The 21,424-nt window shown below is 39.8% G+C and overlaps 1 protein-coding gene across 2 annotated transcripts in view; it reads right to left on the reverse strand.

Annotated features, from left to right (window-relative positions):
• Positions 1-21,424, reverse strand: part of LOC126161294 (filamin-A) — a 917,852-nt gene that overhangs the window by 604,773 nt on the left and 291,655 nt on the right. For both annotated transcript variants that reach the window (XM_049917033.1, XM_049917034.1), the window contains exons 6-8: positions 15,624-15,811; positions 5,006-5,161; positions 4,740-4,868 (exon numbers count right to left, since the gene is read on the reverse strand). In XM_049917033.1, the coding sequence (XP_049772990.1) occupies positions 4,740-4,868; positions 5,006-5,161; positions 15,624-15,811 (473 nt within the window). The remainder of the gene's footprint in view (positions 1-4,739; positions 4,869-5,005; positions 5,162-15,623; positions 15,812-21,424) is intronic.

Consider the following 21,424-nt stretch of genomic DNA (forward strand, 5'->3'; position numbering starts at 1 on the left):
TTTATGATTAATGTGTATATAGACAAAGAAATACTGTGTATATAAAATTAAATGTAGTTATAAAATATGTATTTTAAACTGGCTCATAATGCCTTTCAATTGGTTTTGCTAAATAAAAAAAGATATTAAGTCAAAGTTGTGAATATTTTATTTTGTCTTAATTTTTCAGTTTATTTTCTAAGTTTTCTCCTTGGAATGCATGTATTCAAAGGTCCTGAAAAGGCCCTAATTTTCAGATCAGGAAAAGAGTGGGAACTCTGTAGAAATATTGGTATCCATTCAATGCACATCCAGATGTCAAGTAAATGTAGAAAATTGCACAGTGATTTGAGAAAACTCATAAAACACACCTGTAGACACCTATATTGTCTTACTGTGTTGACCACACACATTGCAGTCGGTCTTTGGCCTCACCAATCAGCCTCCTCCAGCACCTCGGCCCATGTATTCTTCTTCAGACAGCTCCAGCATACTCATATCCTCTCTGACCTGATCAATCCATCAGAGTCGTGGCCTTCCCTGTGGTCTTTTGCCTCTAATATCTTCCTCCACTACCTGCCTGATGATCTTGCCTTCTCAACACATTAAGTGTCCATTCCACTTCAGTCTTCTTCCTTTGATCACTGCCACAGTGTCCATTGACTTGTAAAGCTCCTGCAATTCACGGTTTTTCTTCTCCTCCATTCATCTCCGTCCTTCACTGGGCCAAAAATCTGTTTGAGGATGGCACTCTCAAATGTCAAGAGGTGTCTTTCCATCTTTTGGGTGATGGTCCAGGTCTCTGCTCCATATAAGACTACAGGTTGTATTATCGTCTCGTATATCTCGGTCTTTGAGGATCTCGATAGATGTCGGGACTTTAACAGCTTTCCCAGAGCGAACCTTGACCTGTTTCCTGCTTGTATTCATGTGGTAATTTTCTGGTCTGTCTCGTTCCTTTCACTGAGTATAGCCCCAAGATATTTAAAGTCTTTTACCCTTTCAAAGACTTTGTCCTCCACCTTCAGGTGTCTGTCATCGTTTATTCTGCTAACTACGAGGTATTTTGTCTTATCCGTATTCAACTTCAGGCCTGCTCTCATTGCCTCTTCCATTAAAGTTCTTGTGATCTGAACCAAGTCTTGCTCTTTCTCTGCTATTAAAACTACATCATACGCATAGACCAGGGCATCGATCCTTCTTCCCAGCTGTATTCCTGTCTCTAGGCTTGCTACCTTTCTCAGGGCATTCTCCAGTACCGTGTTAAACAGGAGAGGGGAGAGGCAGTCTCCTTGTCACACTCCAGTCCTCACCTTGGACTTCTTTGATATGTTTCCATTTACTTTCACCATGCATGTTGTCTCCTGGGTGCACATCTGTGTCAGTTTTATGAGTTTTCTGGGAACTTGAGCCCTTTCAAGTTCTTGCCATATTGCTTGTCTGTTCACACTGTCATGTGCTTTTTGCAAGTCCACAAAAAGGCAGTGAACATTTTTGCAGAATTCCCAGCTCTTTGCTAGCACTTGTCACATTGTATGTAAATGGTCTACAGTTGACTTTTCCTTTCTGAAACCTGCTTGTTAGAATCCCAGTACTTTTTTGACATGTGGTGTCAGTTGCTTCAGTTACAACATGATCGAGATGTGATTCCTCTATAATTGCTACATCTCATTGGGTCTCCTTTCTTTATTATAGGGCAGACGATGGACTCCTTCCGTTCTTCTGGGATCCTTTCCTTCTTCCAAATTAAGCAGATTAAGTGTTATAGCCTCACTTGTAGAGTATCTCTTCCCTCCTTCAGCATCTACGAAGGTATGCCATCTATTCCTGCCACCTTCCCCCTCTTCAGCAGTTTACCTCTTCCATGCTCGGTAGTTCATACCCCGCCAATGGTACAGTATCTCTGTTTTCTCTATAGGATTCTTCCTCTTCATTTTGTGTTGTAGCACTCGAGATGTTTACATCCACATTCAGGAGGTTTTCCAAGTAGTTTTTCCATTTCTCCACAGATTTCATTTCATCTTTGATTATCTGTCTTTTTTGACCTCTGATCAAGTCAATCCTTGGATCATATACTTTCTTGAAGAACCTGACTGTCCTGTAAAAGTCTCTTGTATTTCCTACTGTCTGGTCTTCTTCTGCCAGTTTTATTTTACTATTTATGAACTCTCACTTTTCTGTTCGAAGGACTTGTCTTGCTTCTCTAGCTGCTTCCGTGTATCCCAACTTTGTTCTTTCATCCTGTTCGTTTGCCATCCGTAACAGTTTTGCTGCTTTACTCTTGGTGACTGCATCTCTACACCTATCATTAAACCATCCTCTGCTCTTCCTCCTTTTCTACATTGGTTTCAGCACCTCACTTACAGTGTCTTTTAAACCTATCTTGATTTTCAACCAAAACTTTTCAACATCATCTTCATCTTCTTCTTCAATGGAAGCAATCCTGTTTCCTATTTAAAGTAGATATCTTTCCTCGATATGGTCCTCTTTCAATAGATCTGCATTTATTTTCTGGTCTGCTTCTCTTCTCCTGCTGTTACCACTTTCTATTCTCTCCTGTTCGTTTGTCACCACAAGGTAATCGGTCTGATCCTATTTCTACACCTCTTTGAGATTTTACATTCTCGGTAGCACTTCTCTCTCTAGCATCCACAAGTCTGTGGTTTATTTGGTTCTGAGTCTCTCGGTTAGGTGACTTCCATGTTATCTTATGAATGTCTTTGTGAGGAAAGTAGGTACTCATAATTATTAAGTTTTTTGAAGCTGCCAGATTGCCTAATCTCATTCCATTGTTGGCAGAGGAATCGTGCAGACTGTGAAGGCCAGCATAAGGTCTCAAAATATCTTCTCTTCCTTCTTTAGCATTGGCATCACCAAGGAAAATCTTCACTACGTATGATGGTGCATCTTGATACACTGGTTCTACGTTTCTGTAGAAACTGTCTTTTTCCCTGTCATCTTTATCTTCCGTATGTGCATGGAATGAAACCAGAGTTATGTTGTAGAATTTTCCTTTTATTTTTATCCACCACATTCTTTTATTAACAGCCTTGAAGTCCATGTAATTTCTCCTTACTCTGTTGGCTACTGCAAAACCCACTCAAAGCTGATGTTTACCTTCTTTATTTCCACTGTAGAAGTAGCTATACCACTTTTCTTTATGCATTCCTTCTCTGTGCCATCTCATTTCTTGCCGAGCCACTATGTCTAGCCTGTACCTATTCAGTTCTTCATCGAGGACCTGCACTTTTCCAGATGAGAACAGTGTTTTTACATTTCAGGTGCCACACTTCACTCTATGTTTGTTCTGTAACCTCCTGGCATTAACCTTTGACTTGCTGGGGTCGTTTCCATTGTTCACTGCCAAATCTGAGGCTATTTCTTGGTGTTTCATAACAATCATCTTTTTTTATGGTGTGGGGGTGTTGGCCCCACACCCAACCGCCAACCTGGAGGACCAGGCTGCCCCATTTAACCTGGATCATCACCTTTGACCTGTCTGGTTTGGGAGACCCTACTAGTAGCAAATTCACCCCCCAGCCTAGATCTCAGGATCATTTGACCATGCAAGCCACACCCCACCTACACTGCCTCCATTACCCAAAATCAAATCGAGAATTTTGGAGGGAGTGTATCAGAAGTGCAAGCCACACCCCACCTACACTGCCTCCATTACCCAAAATCAAATCGAGAATTTTGGAGGGAGTGTATCAGAAGTGAATGTTTCTGAAAAAGAGAAAGGACTACCAGTGAACTCTCCAGTGAATGTGCAACTGATTACTCCACCATCTCCCTATGATAGAGATATACTTTCATATCCTCCAAAGTCCAAAATACTGAGAAATGTGTTGAGTGATGAATTGTTTACCACTTAAAACATCCACCACTGACTCCTGCCAGGCCATTGCTCCTGGATTTAGCTTACTGAAGTCCATGAGATTAGCCTCATTTTGAATCTGAACACACGGATCTGGCATTAGTGCTTCTTTGTTCTTAAATAAACGCAATACACTAAACTAACACCGAGCTCCCTTACGCAGGCTATGCTTTTGTCAAGCACTATGAAATTACGTAAGGTACTCTCGGATGTCTTCTCATGCTGAAGATGACAAATCTGCTGTGAAACCAGTTGTTAAAGCACGGCAGAGTGTGTTGTATGCGGTGCTGCGAGTGGTGTTCTGTGACACCGGCGAACTGCTGCATTTAGCAGTTGTCAATTACATTATGAAGAGTGATTCTGCTACAGTTGCGATACTCCTCATAGCCAATCTGACAACAATACTCCACAGCAGTGTGCTCACTATTTGTAATGAGAATGACTCACAAACAATTAAAGTCCATGCTCCATAACTGTGAGTCAAGTATTACACTTTCTAAAGAGAAAATGGTAAACACTATAGTACTGTTTCACTATGATTGGCAATGTAATGTTACAATTGGCTAAACTAGAGGTTTATGTGGAATTGTGGGACAACACTTCTACAAGTGTATAAGAATTCTGTAAAGAATAAGAACTCCAGAGTCCACAGTGAGGGGGGGGGGGGGGCCACCAGTGGTAACAATGAGTAGATAAAAAATGAAAAATTTATCTCAGTGCAGTAGTTTACTGTGCAAATAATAGTATATAACTAAATCAGAAATACTCTAATGATATACAACAACAGTGCATGAAGAAGAAGTTTCATCTCACTAGACAAAACTTTTTCTTGCATACAAAGGCTGTGACCATCTCTAAGCATGAAGCATCACTTCATAGTTACCAGAACTTCCACTATAGAACCTATAGCACACGGGTCCATTCCTGGGAATGAAATCTTGGTAAGTTCTGGAGCAGCTCGGATGTTTATGGGGCAACCTCTGACAACTTCACCTTCATTGTATACTATCAGCTGCAAATGCAAAACAAGATTGTAGGTTACAGTAACAGCAGTGGTTTGCAAAACATTTTCAATTATTCAAATATCATTACAAAGTTGGCAATAAGGTTCACCATCATCATTTTAAGCATCTCACATTTGACACTTACCTTATGCATTCCTACTTCAGTAGGTACAAATGTGCCTTTCCCACCATTTGGATTCAGTGTCAGTCTGCATTCCACTTTCCCGGAAGGGCCCAACACTTCTGCTGTTACTTCTTTTGGGTTCACATCATTTGACAGGAAGTCAAGTTTGAAATGCAACTGAAATACAAGTAGTAAAAATCAGGTATTTCAGATTTATTTGTTTCTACTAGATAAAACTTAAAAATACCAACAATCCAGGAAAAGGTGGATTGCTACTTACCATAAAGAGTACACACATCAGGTTGTAGACAGCCATGGTTAAAAGACATTCACATATAGCTTTCAGCCACAGCCTTCATCAGCAAACACACAACATTAATGTTCATATTCACACACACACACACACACACACACACACACACACAGAGAGATATATATAAGAATGCACACCTCATGCACACATGACCGGCAACTCCAGCATCTCGGGCCAAAAACTATATGTGAGTGTCTTTCAATCGTGCCTGCCTTCAACTTGGTGTGTTCTTTGTAATTTCAGGCATATTTTATGTTACTACTACTTTTAGTTTATCTTTTCTTCATATTTATTTTTTTCACACTCTTTTATGTACAGGAGCTAACTATTGCTCTACCATTTCTTATTTCATTTTAGTAAAACAATAGTTATGTAATCAAAAAATGTGAGAATTTCACCATTGATTACACTTTCTAGCATTTACTTCTTCCACCACAAATGGTGAAATTATTCAGACAGTTAAAGAAGTTGCAAATTTAATTATGAAGGGTGACTTCAATTCAGTAGTAGGAAACAGAAGAGAAGAGGAAATAGTAGAAAATGGAAAGAGAAAGAAAGCTGTTCAGTAGAATTCTGCACAGAACAAAATTTAATCATTACTATCTCTTGGTTTACAAATTATATACACATTGTTTAAGAATTCCATATACACGGAAGTGACCTGGGGCCACTGGAAGGTTTCAGATAGATTACAATTATAATGGTACAACAGATATTTCAAAATTAGATTTTGAACCATGAGACACATCCGGGGGCAGATGTGGATTCTGACCATAATTTATTGATTATAAACTGCAGACTAAAGCTGAAGGTGGGAAAATGGTAGGAAATTAAGGAGGAAGTGAGAGATAGACATTAACGCACAGCTTTTAAGTTTAAAATGCCAATGCCAATTAGATACTCTGCATAATCAGTTATCAGCATTGACAATTGATAAGTGGACTCATGCCAGGCAAAAACAAGAAGATAGGCATCCACCATACCAGCAGAATTGAGACAATGGATAAATGGCACAAGGGAAGCAACATGACCCCATGTCCTGGTACCATAGGCATTATGGTGATCAGGGCATAAGATGCACAGCTCTTTCTGGATTCCCAAACGGCCTCAGCAGCCTGCAGTAGATTGCAACAGGCCACAACTTTCCTCAAGAGTGCCAGATTATAAATGAAGGTATATCACAGGTACTGAAGGTAAGTCCAGCATGTAATCAAAGTTAATTAAGACACAGTATTCAAGGTTGTACAAGTTATTAATGACAGGCTGAGTAGATATGCACCAAGCAAGTCTTGCTTGCTCACCTTATTGTACCAGCTGTATGTAAGAGACAGAGAAGCAAACCATTGCTATACGATTGACTCAAGTTCTGATGTTAAGTACTTATATGCTACTATACAAGCAGAGCAAGAACACAATGACAGGTCACCTTAATGTGATCGTGAAGTGATAGCTGACCTGGGTTTCTATAAAAAGTTATGAGTGGAAGTTCATGCTGGCGAATGTGGTTGAGCTGGTATTGGGAGCAGATCTTATTCATCAGCAATCGCTGGAGATTTAAATCCATTAGGATAGAGGTTAAGATGAACAGTGAGGTGATCACAGGTAGTATAGGCAGAGGTGCTTACTTGTACTACTATCTCACCCCATAGCTCAATTATACCTGAAACCAGACAGGGAGATAGCAGCCAATTTGGTAAGGTACTGCATACCAGGGTGCACCATATTGCGACAACATGTCTCTCTCAACAACCACGTAATTCCGTGGATTTTGTTAAACACCTTGATAGCTTCAGGTTGGATGAGTCAGATATCATGGTGAGTTTTGACGTCGTTTCCTTGTTTACGAGGGTACCCCTGCGAGAGTCACTAGAATTGATTAGTCAGAAGTTTGACGAGAAGACCATGAAACTTTTTAGGCATGTCTTGACTTCCACGTATTTTCTTTTTAATGGAAAATACTATGAACAAGCGGCGGGAGTCGCCATGGGTAGCCCACTCTCACCAGTGGTAGCGAATTTATACATGGAGAACTTTGAGGAGGAAGCCCTGTCGTCATCCAAATGGAAACCTACTTGCTTTTTCCGTTACGTGGACAACATGTTCGTCATCTGGCCACATGGTATGGATAAACTCCTTGACTTCCTTACACATCTAAACTCCATACACCCCAACATCAAATTCACTATGGACACTGAAACGGAGGGTAAATTACTTTTCCTTGACGTCTTGGTCAAGAGAAGGGCTGATGGCACCCTAGGTCATGGGGTGTATCGGAAGACAATGCACACTGATCTGTATTTGCACGCAGACAGCTGCCACCACCCTTCAAAGAGGAATGGGGTACTTAAAACTCTAGTACATAGGGCACGCACTATCTCTGCCACCGAGAGTCTACCCCAGGAATTGGAACATCTGAGAACTGTATTTCGAAAAAATGGGTACTCAGAGTGGCAGATTCAATGTGCTCTCCACCCAACTACTACAGCACAACCTGTGGAGATGGATGAAATCATGAGCGAAGAGGTAGGCATGGCGTTTATTCCATATACAGGCGCACTCTCAGGGAAAATCGCCCGCATTTTGAAGAAACACCGGGTCGGAATGGTGTTTTGTCCTCCGAATAAAACTCGTGCACTGGTGGGGAGCGCCAAAGATGACCTCGGTTTGAGGAAGGTCGGAGTGTACCAGATTCCGTGTCAATGTGGCAAGTCGTATATTGGTCAGACGATGCGTACCGTCAATGATCGATGCCGTGAACACCAGAGGCACACTCGACTGATGTATCCCGGCAAGTCGGCGGTCGCTGAACATTGTTTGTCGGAAAATCACGCTATGGAGTATGAACACACAAGGATTCTGGTACAGACGTCGAAATACTGGCACAGCATTGTTAGAGAGGCCATCGAAATTCGCACCAATGACGACCTAATAAACCGTGACTGTGGCTATAATCTCAGCAAGGCTTGGGAACCAGTGATTGGGTTAATCAAGAGTAAATCAAGCAAACGTATAGCTGTGACGACCACGACGGAGAGAGTCATTACTCCGCCATCATATCAGACGCCGTCGCAATCTGTTCCACCGCGCGACCGTGGCGCGGGGCGCAGACAGCTGAGGGAGCGCGCCGCGGGCGGAGGGTATTTAGATCGGCCGCCACCACGACCGAACCCAGTTCCCTCTGAGCAGCCATAGCGTACGGATCTCCGTGCCAGCACGTTCACAGGAGCTCAGTCCGTCAGTTCACCTGATGATGGCGACATGTATGATCACCGAAATATTGTGCCCATTGGACACGGTAGACTGACAGTACACCCGTGGATATTTTGATTATCAAATATGCCAGGAGAAACTCAAGAATCATATTATTTTGTGTATTGTGCTTAGACCCACACGCAGACCGTTCATGTCTGAAATGCTATGAAGAGCATTTTTTGACAGTATCCATAACCTCACACAACCCAGCACAAAAACTAATGATGGAGAGGCTTGTGTGGGCCAGCATAAAGAAAGAATGTCACGAGTATGCAAGAACATGTGTAGCCTGTCAGCAGTGTGAAGCAGCCAGGCACATACAGGAGGCAATTGGAGAATTATCAGAGATAACAGGGTGTTTCTCCCACGTCCATGTAAATGTAGTGGGTCTGCTACAGCCATCAGAGGGGTCTCGTTACATATTTATAGCAGTAGACAGATACACTAAATAGTCATGGGTGATTCCTAGCAGTTGAATTGAATTGAATTGAATTTTATTTGATCCTGTAAGATTACATTGTGTACAGTAAATGTACGTGTAATATAGGACATGTCAAAGTACAAATTTAATGGCATAAGTATTCTGCAACACTGTAAAACTCTTTTTCAATGAGATAGTCTTTAAGTTTCTTTGGAAAGTCATTGTGAAGTACACTATCTTGCAGGGTTTTGGGCAGACTTCTTAGTAGTCTGATACCAGAGTACTGGGGTCCTTTTTCTAGCCCTGCCAGTCGGTGGTGTATGCTCCGTACTTCATTCTTCTTTCTTGTATTGTGGGTGTGTACACTATCATTTGTAATCCAGTCCTCACCACCTTTTGTGATGTACATTATTGTTTTGTATATATACAATGATGAAAAAGTTAAGATATCTAAATTCTTGAAACAGTTTCTGCATGTTTCAGAGGTCTTTCTTCTTAAAATGGTCCTAATTGCTTTTTTTTGTCATGTGAACACTCGTTTTGTCTCTTGTTTGTTTGAGTTTCCCCACACAGTCACTCCATACTGTAAGTATGGTTCGAAAAGTCCATGATACACTGTACACAGAAGGTTCTTGTCTGAAAACTGTGATAGCTGCATCATTAAGAATATGACAGAGCTCAGTTTCTTACAGACATTATTAATATGTTTTTTTCCATTTCAGTTCATTATCCACAACAATACCTAAGAATCTAGCAGATTCTACTTCTTCCAGCCTTGTTCCATCAACCTCTAAATCCATGTCTACAGCCTTTTCCTTGTTTTTAAACACTGCATACATAGTCTTTTTTAGATTTATAACCAGTTCATTTTCCAACAGCCATTGAGCTGTGACATTTGCAGATATGTATGCTCTTCTCTCAAGCTGTTCCATATTTTGGTCACTATTTAGTATTGTCATGTCATCAGCATACAATATTTTCTTTTCTTCCTCCTCAACACCTATATCATTAACAAATACATTAAATAACAATGGCCCCATTACCGAATCCTGCGGCACTCCATATTTGATGGATTTGGTTTCTGATTGGTACGAGTTTCCTAATGATACATATTGCTTGCGGTTGCACAAGTATGATTTTATCCATTCACTTGGTTGCCCCCGAATGCCATAGTTGCTTAATTTTTGTATCAGCATTTCATGGTCAATGGTGTCAAATGCCTTTGAAAGATCCAGAAACATTGCAGAGACAACCTTTTCCTCATATAAGGACTGTAAAATGTATTCTGTTAGACTGACAATTGCTGATTCTGTAGATTTACCCTTTCTGAAACCATGTTGTGAGGTCATGAGAATGTTATGTTTGTCCAAATAGTTAACAAATCTGGTATACATAAGCATTTCTAGGATTTTTGAGAAACCTGATATCAGTGAAACTGGTCTGTAGTTGTTGGGATCATCCTTACACCCTTTCTTGTACACTGGCACTACCTTCATTATCTTCAGTTTTTCTGGAAAAATTGCTTCTCTGAAAGAACAGTTTGCTATGTTCAGCAGTGGTGTTATTATCTCCTCACATACCAGCTCTATTACATGATTTGATATTTCATCATCACCAGCTGATTTCTTGGACTTCAGTTTCTGTATAGTTTCCCGCGATTCATCTTCCGTGTCTGGTCTTAAGAACATAGTACTGCATGATCTTTTTGGTACCTTAATAACCTTCTGTTTCTGATTATTTCTTTCCAATTTTAGGTTTTCTACTACTCTGATATAGTTATTCTTCAGTATGTTTGCTATTTCCATACCATCTGTGACCACTGTGTTGTCTACTTTAATTGACCTAATACCTTCTTCTTTGTTTGACCCATCTTTTTCCTTTCTTTCAGCATTGATTGCATTACAAACCGCCTTTGCCTTGTTTTTTGAGTTCGCTATAGTGGTGTCAATTGCCCTTGCTTTTGCTTCTCTTATTGTTTTTCTATACTTCTTTTTTAACATTTTATAGTTTTCAGCTTCGCCCATCCGTCTCACATCCTGAAGCTTCCTTCGCTGTTCTAGTATTTCACTGGTAATCCACTGTGTTTGATCTTGCTGCCTTTCTTGTCTCTTAACTTTGGGAAATGCTACATTAAAATGGTACTTAATTGTTGAAATAAATGCATCATATTTTTCATTTACACTCTGGGCCTGTAGGGTTTCATTCCAGGTTTCCTTACTTAACATTGTTCTAAAGATGTTGATATTTTGTTCACTGATGATCCTAATTTCTTTGGTTGTTTGTTTTGGTTCTGATACTGCGTCATTACTTCTGCAAAAGGTGATTAGTTGTCCATGATGATCAGATATTTCTGTCTGAACTACATGTGACTCATAGTTACACATATTAGTAATTATGTTGTCAATAATTGTCTCACTTTGTGAAGTCACTCTTGTTGGTGCAGTTATTGTCACTTTCATGTTATGCTGTATTAACAATTCTTCAAAATCCTGTCTTATTTTTGTGTCTTTTCCCATGTCAATGTTGAAGTCTCCACATATAATAAGGTTTCTCTTCATATTCATTCTCAATAAGCTAGCAACTTTTTTTTAGAAAGATGCTAATATTGCCACATGGTGACCTGTACACACAAAACACTCTAAAATCCTCTGCCACTATACCAGTAACTTCAAAGTCTTTTTCTCTAGCTATGGGAAATTTAGCAGCTTCACTGTTTACATTCTTTGATAGAGTACCTGTTTTAATATATATACAAACGCCACCACCCTTATATTTAGATCTGCAGAAGTAACTAGCTAGTTTGTAGTCCTTTATTGCCACATTATGTATTTTACTTTCAGTTAGTCCATGTTCACTTATGCATAATATGTCTGGTCTTACTTCACTCAGGATTGCTTCTGCTTCTAATTTTTTGTTACCAAAGTATTGAATATTTTGATGAAGTACTTTTATGTTATTTTTCTTTTGTTGGTTTACACATTGTGAGCTGTATTCTGGGGCAAATTCTTTAGTATCGTCTTTTTTTGTATGGTGCTTATATTTTTCTTTTCCAGCTGGAGTGTATGATTTTTCACCCCCTTCAGGCCATATTAGTTTCCCTTGCATCTAATGATTTTGCAGACATCTGCAAACATTCTGCTGAACGTTACAGACCCCAGTCTATTTAAATGCAAGCAGTCCTTCGCTAGTGAGTTTTCACATAGGAATTTGTTTGGGTCTATAAAAACTGCCCCAAGATGATCACATTGTTCTTTGAGAGCACAGTTTATTTTGGCGATATATTTTTCACTCACCGACCTTCTGTTTATGATTCCGCTAAGTATCAGACGAGATACTGCATACATATTTCTTGCAGAACGAATCATGTTTCTTGTTTCGCTTGCCATTTCTTCCTCACTGCTGCTCCTTAACGAATTCATTCCAACATGTATAAACACCCCATTATAGTTATGTCTGGTTTCAGAATCTGGTTCTGTAGTATCTTGTCTTGCATTTACCATATTTTTAAAATGTTTACCGAGTTGATGTGTTATAATACCAGGTCGTACGTCGATCTTGCAATTGGGGACAGCGATATTCTTCAGCAGCGAATCGCCTTGTTTTTCCTTTTGATGTATGTCACCACCTTCCATTTATATTTATTTTCTGGTTTTTGGCTTACTGAGTTTACCGAGACATCAACGGGAACACCTGAAATGTTGTTAATAAAGTACGATCGGTCATTCGTATTTTTGCGATCTTCTTGCTTTTCCGTTTGATGGCTTTTACACACACAGGACTTCTTTTCTTGTATTAATGTATCGTTTTCTTTCTTGATGGTTGAAAGTTCGGTTTTTAATGCCTCAATGTCACTTCGTAGTAACTTTATAATTTCGTTTTTTGTATCAACTGCACTTACAAGATCGGCCATTTCGTCACGTAAACAACCGTGACATGTCCACGGAAAATCATCACTGACGAACTTTAGATTTACTTTCGCGCACTTTTCGTGTAACCAGAAGTTGCATTTGATACACAGAATACCCTTCATCACACGCTTTTTACATTCTCTACACGAAGAACTGTTCATTTTTTTACTTTTTAACGAGAGAGAAGCGTCACTACACTTTCCTATTGGCACCATCTTAACACAGCAGTGACATCTCAGCAGAGATAACAGCAAGGAGCTTTTCAAAACCCAGGATTTTCCATTTTGGCTGTCTAACTCATGTCACAACAGATCCGGGATGACAATTGTAGACAATGCTGTTCCTTGACTGTCCCAGTTGTGCAGTTCCCAACACCACCATACAACCAGCTACCATCCTGCAAGCAACAAGATGGCAGAATGCTGGCATAGAACATTAAAGGTCACACTTCTGTGCTTTGGAAACAGTTGGTCCTCTGCACTGCTGCTGGTCTTACTGGGCCCCCACGCAGCTTGTAAGCCAACCATTGGAGAATCGACAGCAGAGATTGTTTATGGAGAAACATTACGTCTGCCATTGGAGTTATCTTATCATTACAGCAACTATCAGTGGAGAAAAAAACTCATATTTTCTGCAAAACTACCATATCTGTTGCAACAATTTAAACTCCAAATTTCCAAGCTATGCCCTTTACCAGCATCCAGATTTTGTACATAAGGACCTTATAAGATGCTCTCACATCCTGTTAAGAACAGACACAGTGCACCACTGTTACAACTGCCATATTTGGGCCTTTCGAAGTACTAAAATGTGATGAGCACTGAAAAGCCACTGAAAGTGTTGCTAGAGCAGGTCAAACTGGCACATTTGCTACAATAGATATCCCCATATAGCATCAGGAATCTAATGCCTCGACATCAGGGGCTTCCAGTCAAAATAGTATTGGAACTGAGCAAACAACCCTGGTATCAACCCCAGCTTGCTGCACAAACCCTCATGTAGCCACAGAGATGCTAGCAGTCTACCCACCGCTCTACCGTGGGGAGGCTGTGTGGAAAGCATAGACTTTTAAAATTTAAAAGTGCTTATATTTGTTCTTTGGGTTTTTTGATCTAGTTACTGATTTTTGCTTTGTTAGAAAGTTCTGTATTTGCTTGCAGTTGTTAAGTTGCATTTTTCAAACTGTGTAAATTACAAACCATTTAATTCAAATGCTGGTGAACCACTGAATTATTAACATGTGGATTATGGAGAAATTCTATATACTTAAATGAACTGGTGAGAAAAGGAATTTTGGCACAACTTGACTATATGAAGAGGAATTGTCAATCTGGTAATGGAAGGAAGTATGAGGGATAAAACAAAATATGGCCAAGACTGTAATTCTACGAGTTATCATAATAATGGTCCATTAATGGCAAGTCTAACCAAAAGTAACTGAGGGATAATGTACACTGAAGTGCCAAAAAAATTGGTACAGGCATGGGTATTCAAATTCAGAGGTATGTAAACAGGCAGAATGTGGTGCTGCAGTTGGCAACACCTATATAAGACAACAAGTGTCTGGCACAGTTGTTAGATCAGTTACTGCTGGTACAATGACAGGTTATCAAGATTTATGGGAGGTTGAACGTGGTGTTATAGTCGCACAAGCGATGGGACACAGCATCTCCGAAGTAGTGATGAAGTGAGGATTTTCCCATATGACCATTTCATGAGTGTACTGTGAATATCAGGAATCCGGGAAAACATCAAATCTCCAATATTGTTGCAGATGGGAAAAGATCCTGCAAGAACAGGATCAATGATGACTTGAAGAGAATCATTCAACATGACAGAACTGCAACCCTTCCACAAATTGTTGCAGATTTCAATGCTGGGCCACCAACAAGTGTCAGCATGCAAACCATTCAATGAAACATCATCGATATGGGCTTTTGCAGCCAAAGGCCCACTCATATACCCTTGATGACTACATGACACACAGCTTTATGCCTCATCTGGGCCCATCAACACCAACATTGGACTGTTGATGACTGGAAACATGTTACCTGGTTCGACAAGTTTCATTTCACATTGTATCGAGTGGATTGATGTGTGCATGTCAGTAGAGGAACGTTAAAGGTGGTGGAGGTTCTCTAATGGTATGGGGCATCTGCAATTGGAGTGATACGGGACCCCTGATATGTCTAGATATGACTCTGACAGGTGACATGTATGTAAGCATCCTGTCTGATCACTTGCATTCATTGATGTCCATTGTGCATTCCAATGGACTTGCACAATTCCAGCAGGAAAATGTGACATCCCACATGCCCAGAATTGCTACGGAGTGGCTCCAGGAACACTGTTCTGAGTTTAAACACTTCTGATGGCCCCCAGACATGGACATTACTGAGCATATGTATAATGCCTTGCAATGTGCTGTTCAGAAGACAGGCCTACAGGATTCATGGTGTCATTTCCCTCCAGCACTACTTCAGACATTAGTGAGTCCATGCCATGTCACATTGTAGCATTTCTGCTTGCTTGCAGGGGCTACACGACATAAGGAAGGTGTACCAGTTTCTTTGGCTCTTCAGCATATAATGAAAATGTTAACTAAATAAGAACAGTTCACACAGAAGGAATGTGTTATTATTTACTAATAATGTTTCTACATGGAGAAATGTCGGAAAAAGTTTTGTGCACAGCAGGTGTTATGAAACATAGTCAAGAATTATTACAACATAATACATTACTTACTGCTTTGTTAACACGGGTAGTGTTATGATCACACAAAACTGAGACACGATCTCCTGGTTTTTGCCGTGGTTTAATCCACTGAAAATTTGCAGCATATGCCATTATTCCCAGATGCTCAACATTTCTGTCACACATATCCTTTGCTTTCAGGATTGGTTCCACACCAAGTTTCTCGCCACCTCTAATCCCTGCAACATTAGACAGCACATTAGCTAGCAGTTTGAATTTTCATATTTATGGATACATAGAGTTTCATAAATATAAAGCAATCAGATGTCATGTGACAAACATCATACATACAAAGAAATGGTTGGCTTGTCAGTGAAATAATAATCTAGTTGAATTTTGCAGCTCTTATTATTACTTTTACCTGTGTTTGTGAAATAAATCTACCGGGTGATCAAAAAGTCAGTATAAAGTTGAAAACTGAATAAATCACGGAATAATGTAGATAGAGAGGTACAAATTGACACACATGCTTGGAATGACATGGGGTTTTATTAGAACCAAAAAAAACACAAACGTTCAAAAAATGTCCAACGGATGGCGTTTCATCTGATCAGAATAGCAATAATTAGCATAACAAAGTAAGACAAAGCAAAGATGATGTCCTCTACAGGAAATGCTCAATATGTCCACCATCATTCCTCAACAATAGCTGTAGTTGAGGAATAATGTTCTGAACAGCACTGTAAAGCATGTCCGGAGTTATGGTGAGGCATTGGCATCAGATGTTGTCTTTCAGCATCCCTAGAGATGTCGGTCGATCACGATACACTTGCAACTTCAGGTAACCCCAAAGCCAATAATCGCACGGACTGAGGTCTGGGGACCTGGGAGGCCAAGCATGACGAAAGAGGCGGCTGAGCACACGATCACCACCAAACGATGCACGCAAGAGATCTTTCACGTGTCTAGCAATACTCTTTTTTTTTTTTTTTGTTCTAATAATACCCCATTTCATTTCAAGCATGTATAATTTTTACCTCTCTATCTACATTATTCTGTGGTTTATTAAGTTTTCACATTTATACTGACTTTTTGATCACCCTATATATTTTTAGAGCACCTCCTCATGAAGAATAAGAAACAAGCATGTATTTTGAGAACAAAGATGGCATGTAGGTACCAGTAACCTTAAACATGCCAGAGTAATAAAAGAAAGAAGATGTGGCATTTTGCAGAAGGCCTACACCATCACTTATTGTAACTGTAACTAACAGCAATTTTAAAATGGAATTCATACATATGAAATTACAAGGAATATGTTGATGGTCCATCAACAGTAAACTATATATTTTACACCCCACACTCTTTAGAGAAGAAGGAAATAAAACCAATCAAGAAACACTAAATTGACAGTACAATTCCCAGGTGCAGTTGTTACTACTTGCCAATGACTACTAGAGACAACCTGGATATGTCAGGCACTAGCCTCAATGAAATATAGTGGGATTTACACAGTAAGATTCAGCAGCAGCATGCCAAACGGGCATACAGCCACTCTTTTCTCATAACTCTGCTGTCTAGCTAGGTGACAGTGATATTTGTATGTGTGTACGTTTCAGTTATGTTGAAGTACTCTGTTCAAGTAATTTTCACTTTTTCTACATGCCTGTGCATTACTCAGTACCTCTTCTATTACTTAAGTAGTGATCTGTCCTCATATATAGAATACGAAATGTCTAGTTTGTAAAGCACCAATGTCCTTGCTGCAGTGGTAATACCAGTTGCTGTCGGATCACAGAAGTTAAGCACAGTTGGGCTCGGCTAGCACCCAGAAGATGACTGTCTCGTCTGCCAAGCGTTGATGGTAAGCAAGGTGCACTCAGCATTTGAGAGGCAAACTGAGGAGCTACTTGATTGAAAGTAGTGTCTCCACACACAAAAAATGACAATGGCCAGGAGAGCAGTGCGTTGACCACATACCCCTCCATATCCGTATCCGTATCCGTATCCGTATCCGTATCCAATGACGCATATGGACTGAGGAGAACACTGTGGTTGGTCAGTACCATTGGGCCTTCGAGGCCTGTTCAGATGGATTTTAGGTTTTTTAGTTTACTTTAGTGTTTAAACCATGTACTGTCACAACTTATTTCTCAGTATAGTGTAGACAAAAACACTTTTTGCATTACTTTCAATATTGTCCTATAGTGTGCACTGTCTAATGATGTAAGTCCACATTTGTCTAAGGACAAATTTGTCTAATGATGTAAGTCCATATTTGCACAGTATTTTCTGTATGGTGTGTTTTTTGAATCACTTGTCATGTTTCAGAGGTCTGCTGGATTCTGAAGGAAGCATGAAGAATGACTGAATTCTGTTTCTCTTCAGAAGCCTGCCACATAAAGGAGCACATCACCCCAATATTGAGATGCAGAATGGCAGAAAAGCAACCTCAAAAGTGTTCATCCTGTAAATCCTTTCCAAAATTACATCAGACCTGTAAATCATAATCATTTTTCTGACCACTTTATGTAGGTGGCTCAGAACTTGGGGAAGGTTCTAAGTATTGTATACAGCCTTAATATAATATACTAGCATCCTCAGATCATGAACTTTTCTTCTAATGCGAAGTGGCTGAGGCTATACAGACTAAAGTGTCTGTGCTGTGGTTTGCTATGTATGCTGAAACAGAGGCACCCATTGCAGTTGCACTGCAACATTGACGAGAGGCTTTCCTTCACAGATCTGATGCAGCAGCGAATAACAATGATATTATGAAAAGGACAGATTGCTGCTCACTGTCAAGATGACACATTGAGTTGCAGACAACGAAAAGACTGTGACAGATTTAGTCTTCAGGCAGAGCCTTCTTTCAAAAGGAAAATGCATACATATTCACACAGGTAATTACACTTCACACACACATGACCATGATCTCCAGCTGCTCCCACCCAAATGCAATGTTGTTGTGTCGAACAGAAGCAGCAGTCTACAGTGGGGCGGGGAAGGAAAACAGATAATGGAGAAGGGGAGAAGAGGCACTGCTGCCCAGTGGAGCGGACAGGACAGAAGCAGCAGTCTACAGTGGGGCGGGGAAGGAAAACAGATAACAGAGAAGGGGAGAAAAGGCACTGCTGCCCGATGGAGCGGGCAGGGCAGGAGCCGGACAGTGGTGAGACGAGGCTGCCAGATGCAGCGTGCAGTGTCGGGAGGCTTTGGGGAGGGAGAGATGGGGGTGCTGAAAAAGAGTGGAGCTGGAAAGGGGAAAAGAGCAACATGAATTCAGAGGAGGTGATAGGATAGGTGATGGGATGAAAACTGTCAAGTGGAGTGTATGGAAACAGTCAGTTACTGTAGATCAAGGTGGGACAGTTCAGGAGCGGAGAATGAGTTATAAGAATAATTTCATCTGTACAGTTCAGAAAATGTGATGGTGGAGGGGAGGATGCACATAGCCTGGTTTGTGAAGCAGGCATTGAAATCGAGCATGTTATATTCAGCTGCTGCCTTGGGCCACAGGGTGGTCCTCTCTGCTCTTGGCCAAAGTTTGGCAGTGAATAACATTAAGATGCCCCAGGAATTCTTCGACGCCTGAATCTATGTCTAAACCCCACAAGCCACTGAAGACCTGTGAGGCTCTTGCATTGACTACATGAACATTTGATTAAATACATTTCTTTTCTTCCCTACCAGTCTTATCTTGTAATGACTCCAAACTGATGAGCAATACTCTCAAACTGATCAAATAGAAAGCTGCCTCTTTTGATAGTGAATTACATTTTCTTAGTATTATTCCATTTATTTGCACATTCATTCATGTTCTGTAAATCATACCAAGTAGGGGAACCTTTGGAAATGTAGAAAGTGTCAAGTTATAAATTACAAAAATCAAGCAAATCATATAAACATAATTTGTATACTGTATTAATAACAATACAATAACTATAATCCTTAATGCAACTAAATTTAATTGAGTATATCAGGATGAAAGCAACCACTATCAAACAAGTTACTATGTCCTCAGCTATACTCAATAACTGCCGTTTATGTACTGTTCTTGCTGCTGCGGTTTTGCTCCCCACACTAGCCTACACTGTACAACCCTCTCCCCTTCTGTGTAACTACCGCAACCTATGTGCACTTGGATCTGTTTACATTAGTCTTTCTCTGGAATCTGTACCCACCTCCATCACCATACTGACAATTCCTTGATGTCCTATCAATTGATCCATTCTTTTCCTCAAATTGCCCCATAAATTTATTGCCTCAACAGTATGATTCAGTACCTCTTATATCGTATTGGTAACTTAATATTTACTTGATTACATCTGTAAATACTGAGTCCTGTTTACAGTGCTTTAGCACTTGTCACACAGCTTTACAACTGACACTGCTACTTACCATGTAGCAAACAGAGCTTTTCAATGTTTGAATCTAAGTACTCAGACAATCTGTAGAAAGAGTGGTAAATGGGGTACATTTTTAATTTTTTTGTGAATTGGTAGGGATTCCCAATTTCTTGCTTCATGGTAGATGGGATAGTGTTCAGGGAGTGAAAATACAGAAAGTAAGCCATCTCCATTTTAACTTGTAACCCAAAGAAATTATACGTGTGGTGTTTCATGTAGTGTACATCCAACATTTATGTCTACTTCCGGTGCTGATAATTCATGACGGATTCTTGAAAATCATATAACATGAGTCTTTGTGAGATAAATACTTAAACTTACAATGAATCTCCATCCAGTATCTGATCTACTTGTTTTTTCTGAAGCTACTTTTACGTGGGCACTTCAGTTTAGGTCATTTAGGATGCAAGCTCTATATTATTAGAGTTTCCAGTGCTTGCCAATTATATAATTGTGTAACTTTCTAGTTGTTCTCATATATCTAGCCACAGAATGAATGTGTCATGGATGTAGTGGTAAAAAGAATTTGGCTTCAGTGAAGTCATACTGAAGGTAATGTCTTCATAATTCTCAACTGACAGGATTGCTACCTGTCACCTAGTGCGCTATCCACTGTAACGCAGTTCAAATTTTTGTAATACTGAGTCACATGTGAAATATGATGAAGTTAAATTGAGCTTAAATTATTGACAACAGCATAAAAATGTTAGAGAACAATTTTGCTGTTTTTGATAGGCACCACACGTCTGAGACAATAATGGTGTCAACTTCACCGAGTCAAAGAAGTTTAAGCTAACTCGTGAAATCAGAAAACTTCTTAGTTCACTTATCCCCATTAAGAATAAAATGACTGGCCTAGTGTTTGCTAATTTTATATACACATTATGAAGGTGGTCTTTTTCTCGCTTATCTTAAGAATCCGCATTAAAACACAGATGGTTTATACTCTCTTCCGGCGATAAATATATGACATGTTCTGACATCCGCTTCATTATTCTTATTGTTGACTGCTTGGATATTTTTCATACATGACTTTCTCTGGCATTATTTAAATGTACACAAAGTTATTGTGTTCCATTCTCAGAGCTTAGTTACCTTTTATCCTGTTAAGCACTGGCAGTTTGGACATCAAAAAGATTTTGTTCAGTTCATGGCAAATTTCATTTGTTGCTTTATGGTGTATCCTGTAAATCCCTTGCTCAATGATGCCACTATAGTATCCAATAATAACAAACACATTCTCTGTTTTTCAATATTTTTTCCATTAAATTGTCACATAAGTTGTCAGTCATGTAGCTTGATGATAAAACAAAACCTCTTATTTCTGTTCTTGAAGCAAAGAGGCACACACATTTGACACTTAGACCCCAATGATAGGCATTAATACTTCTTATCTACTTCATGTTCATCATTTAAATTTCAGTACTACATTCATGTCAATAT

Source organism: Schistocerca cancellata, chromosome 2, assembly GCF_023864275.1.
Source record: "Schistocerca cancellata isolate TAMUIC-IGC-003103 chromosome 2, iqSchCanc2.1, whole genome shotgun sequence".
Classification (NCBI taxonomy): Eukaryota; Metazoa; Arthropoda; class Insecta; order Orthoptera; family Acrididae; genus Schistocerca; species Schistocerca cancellata.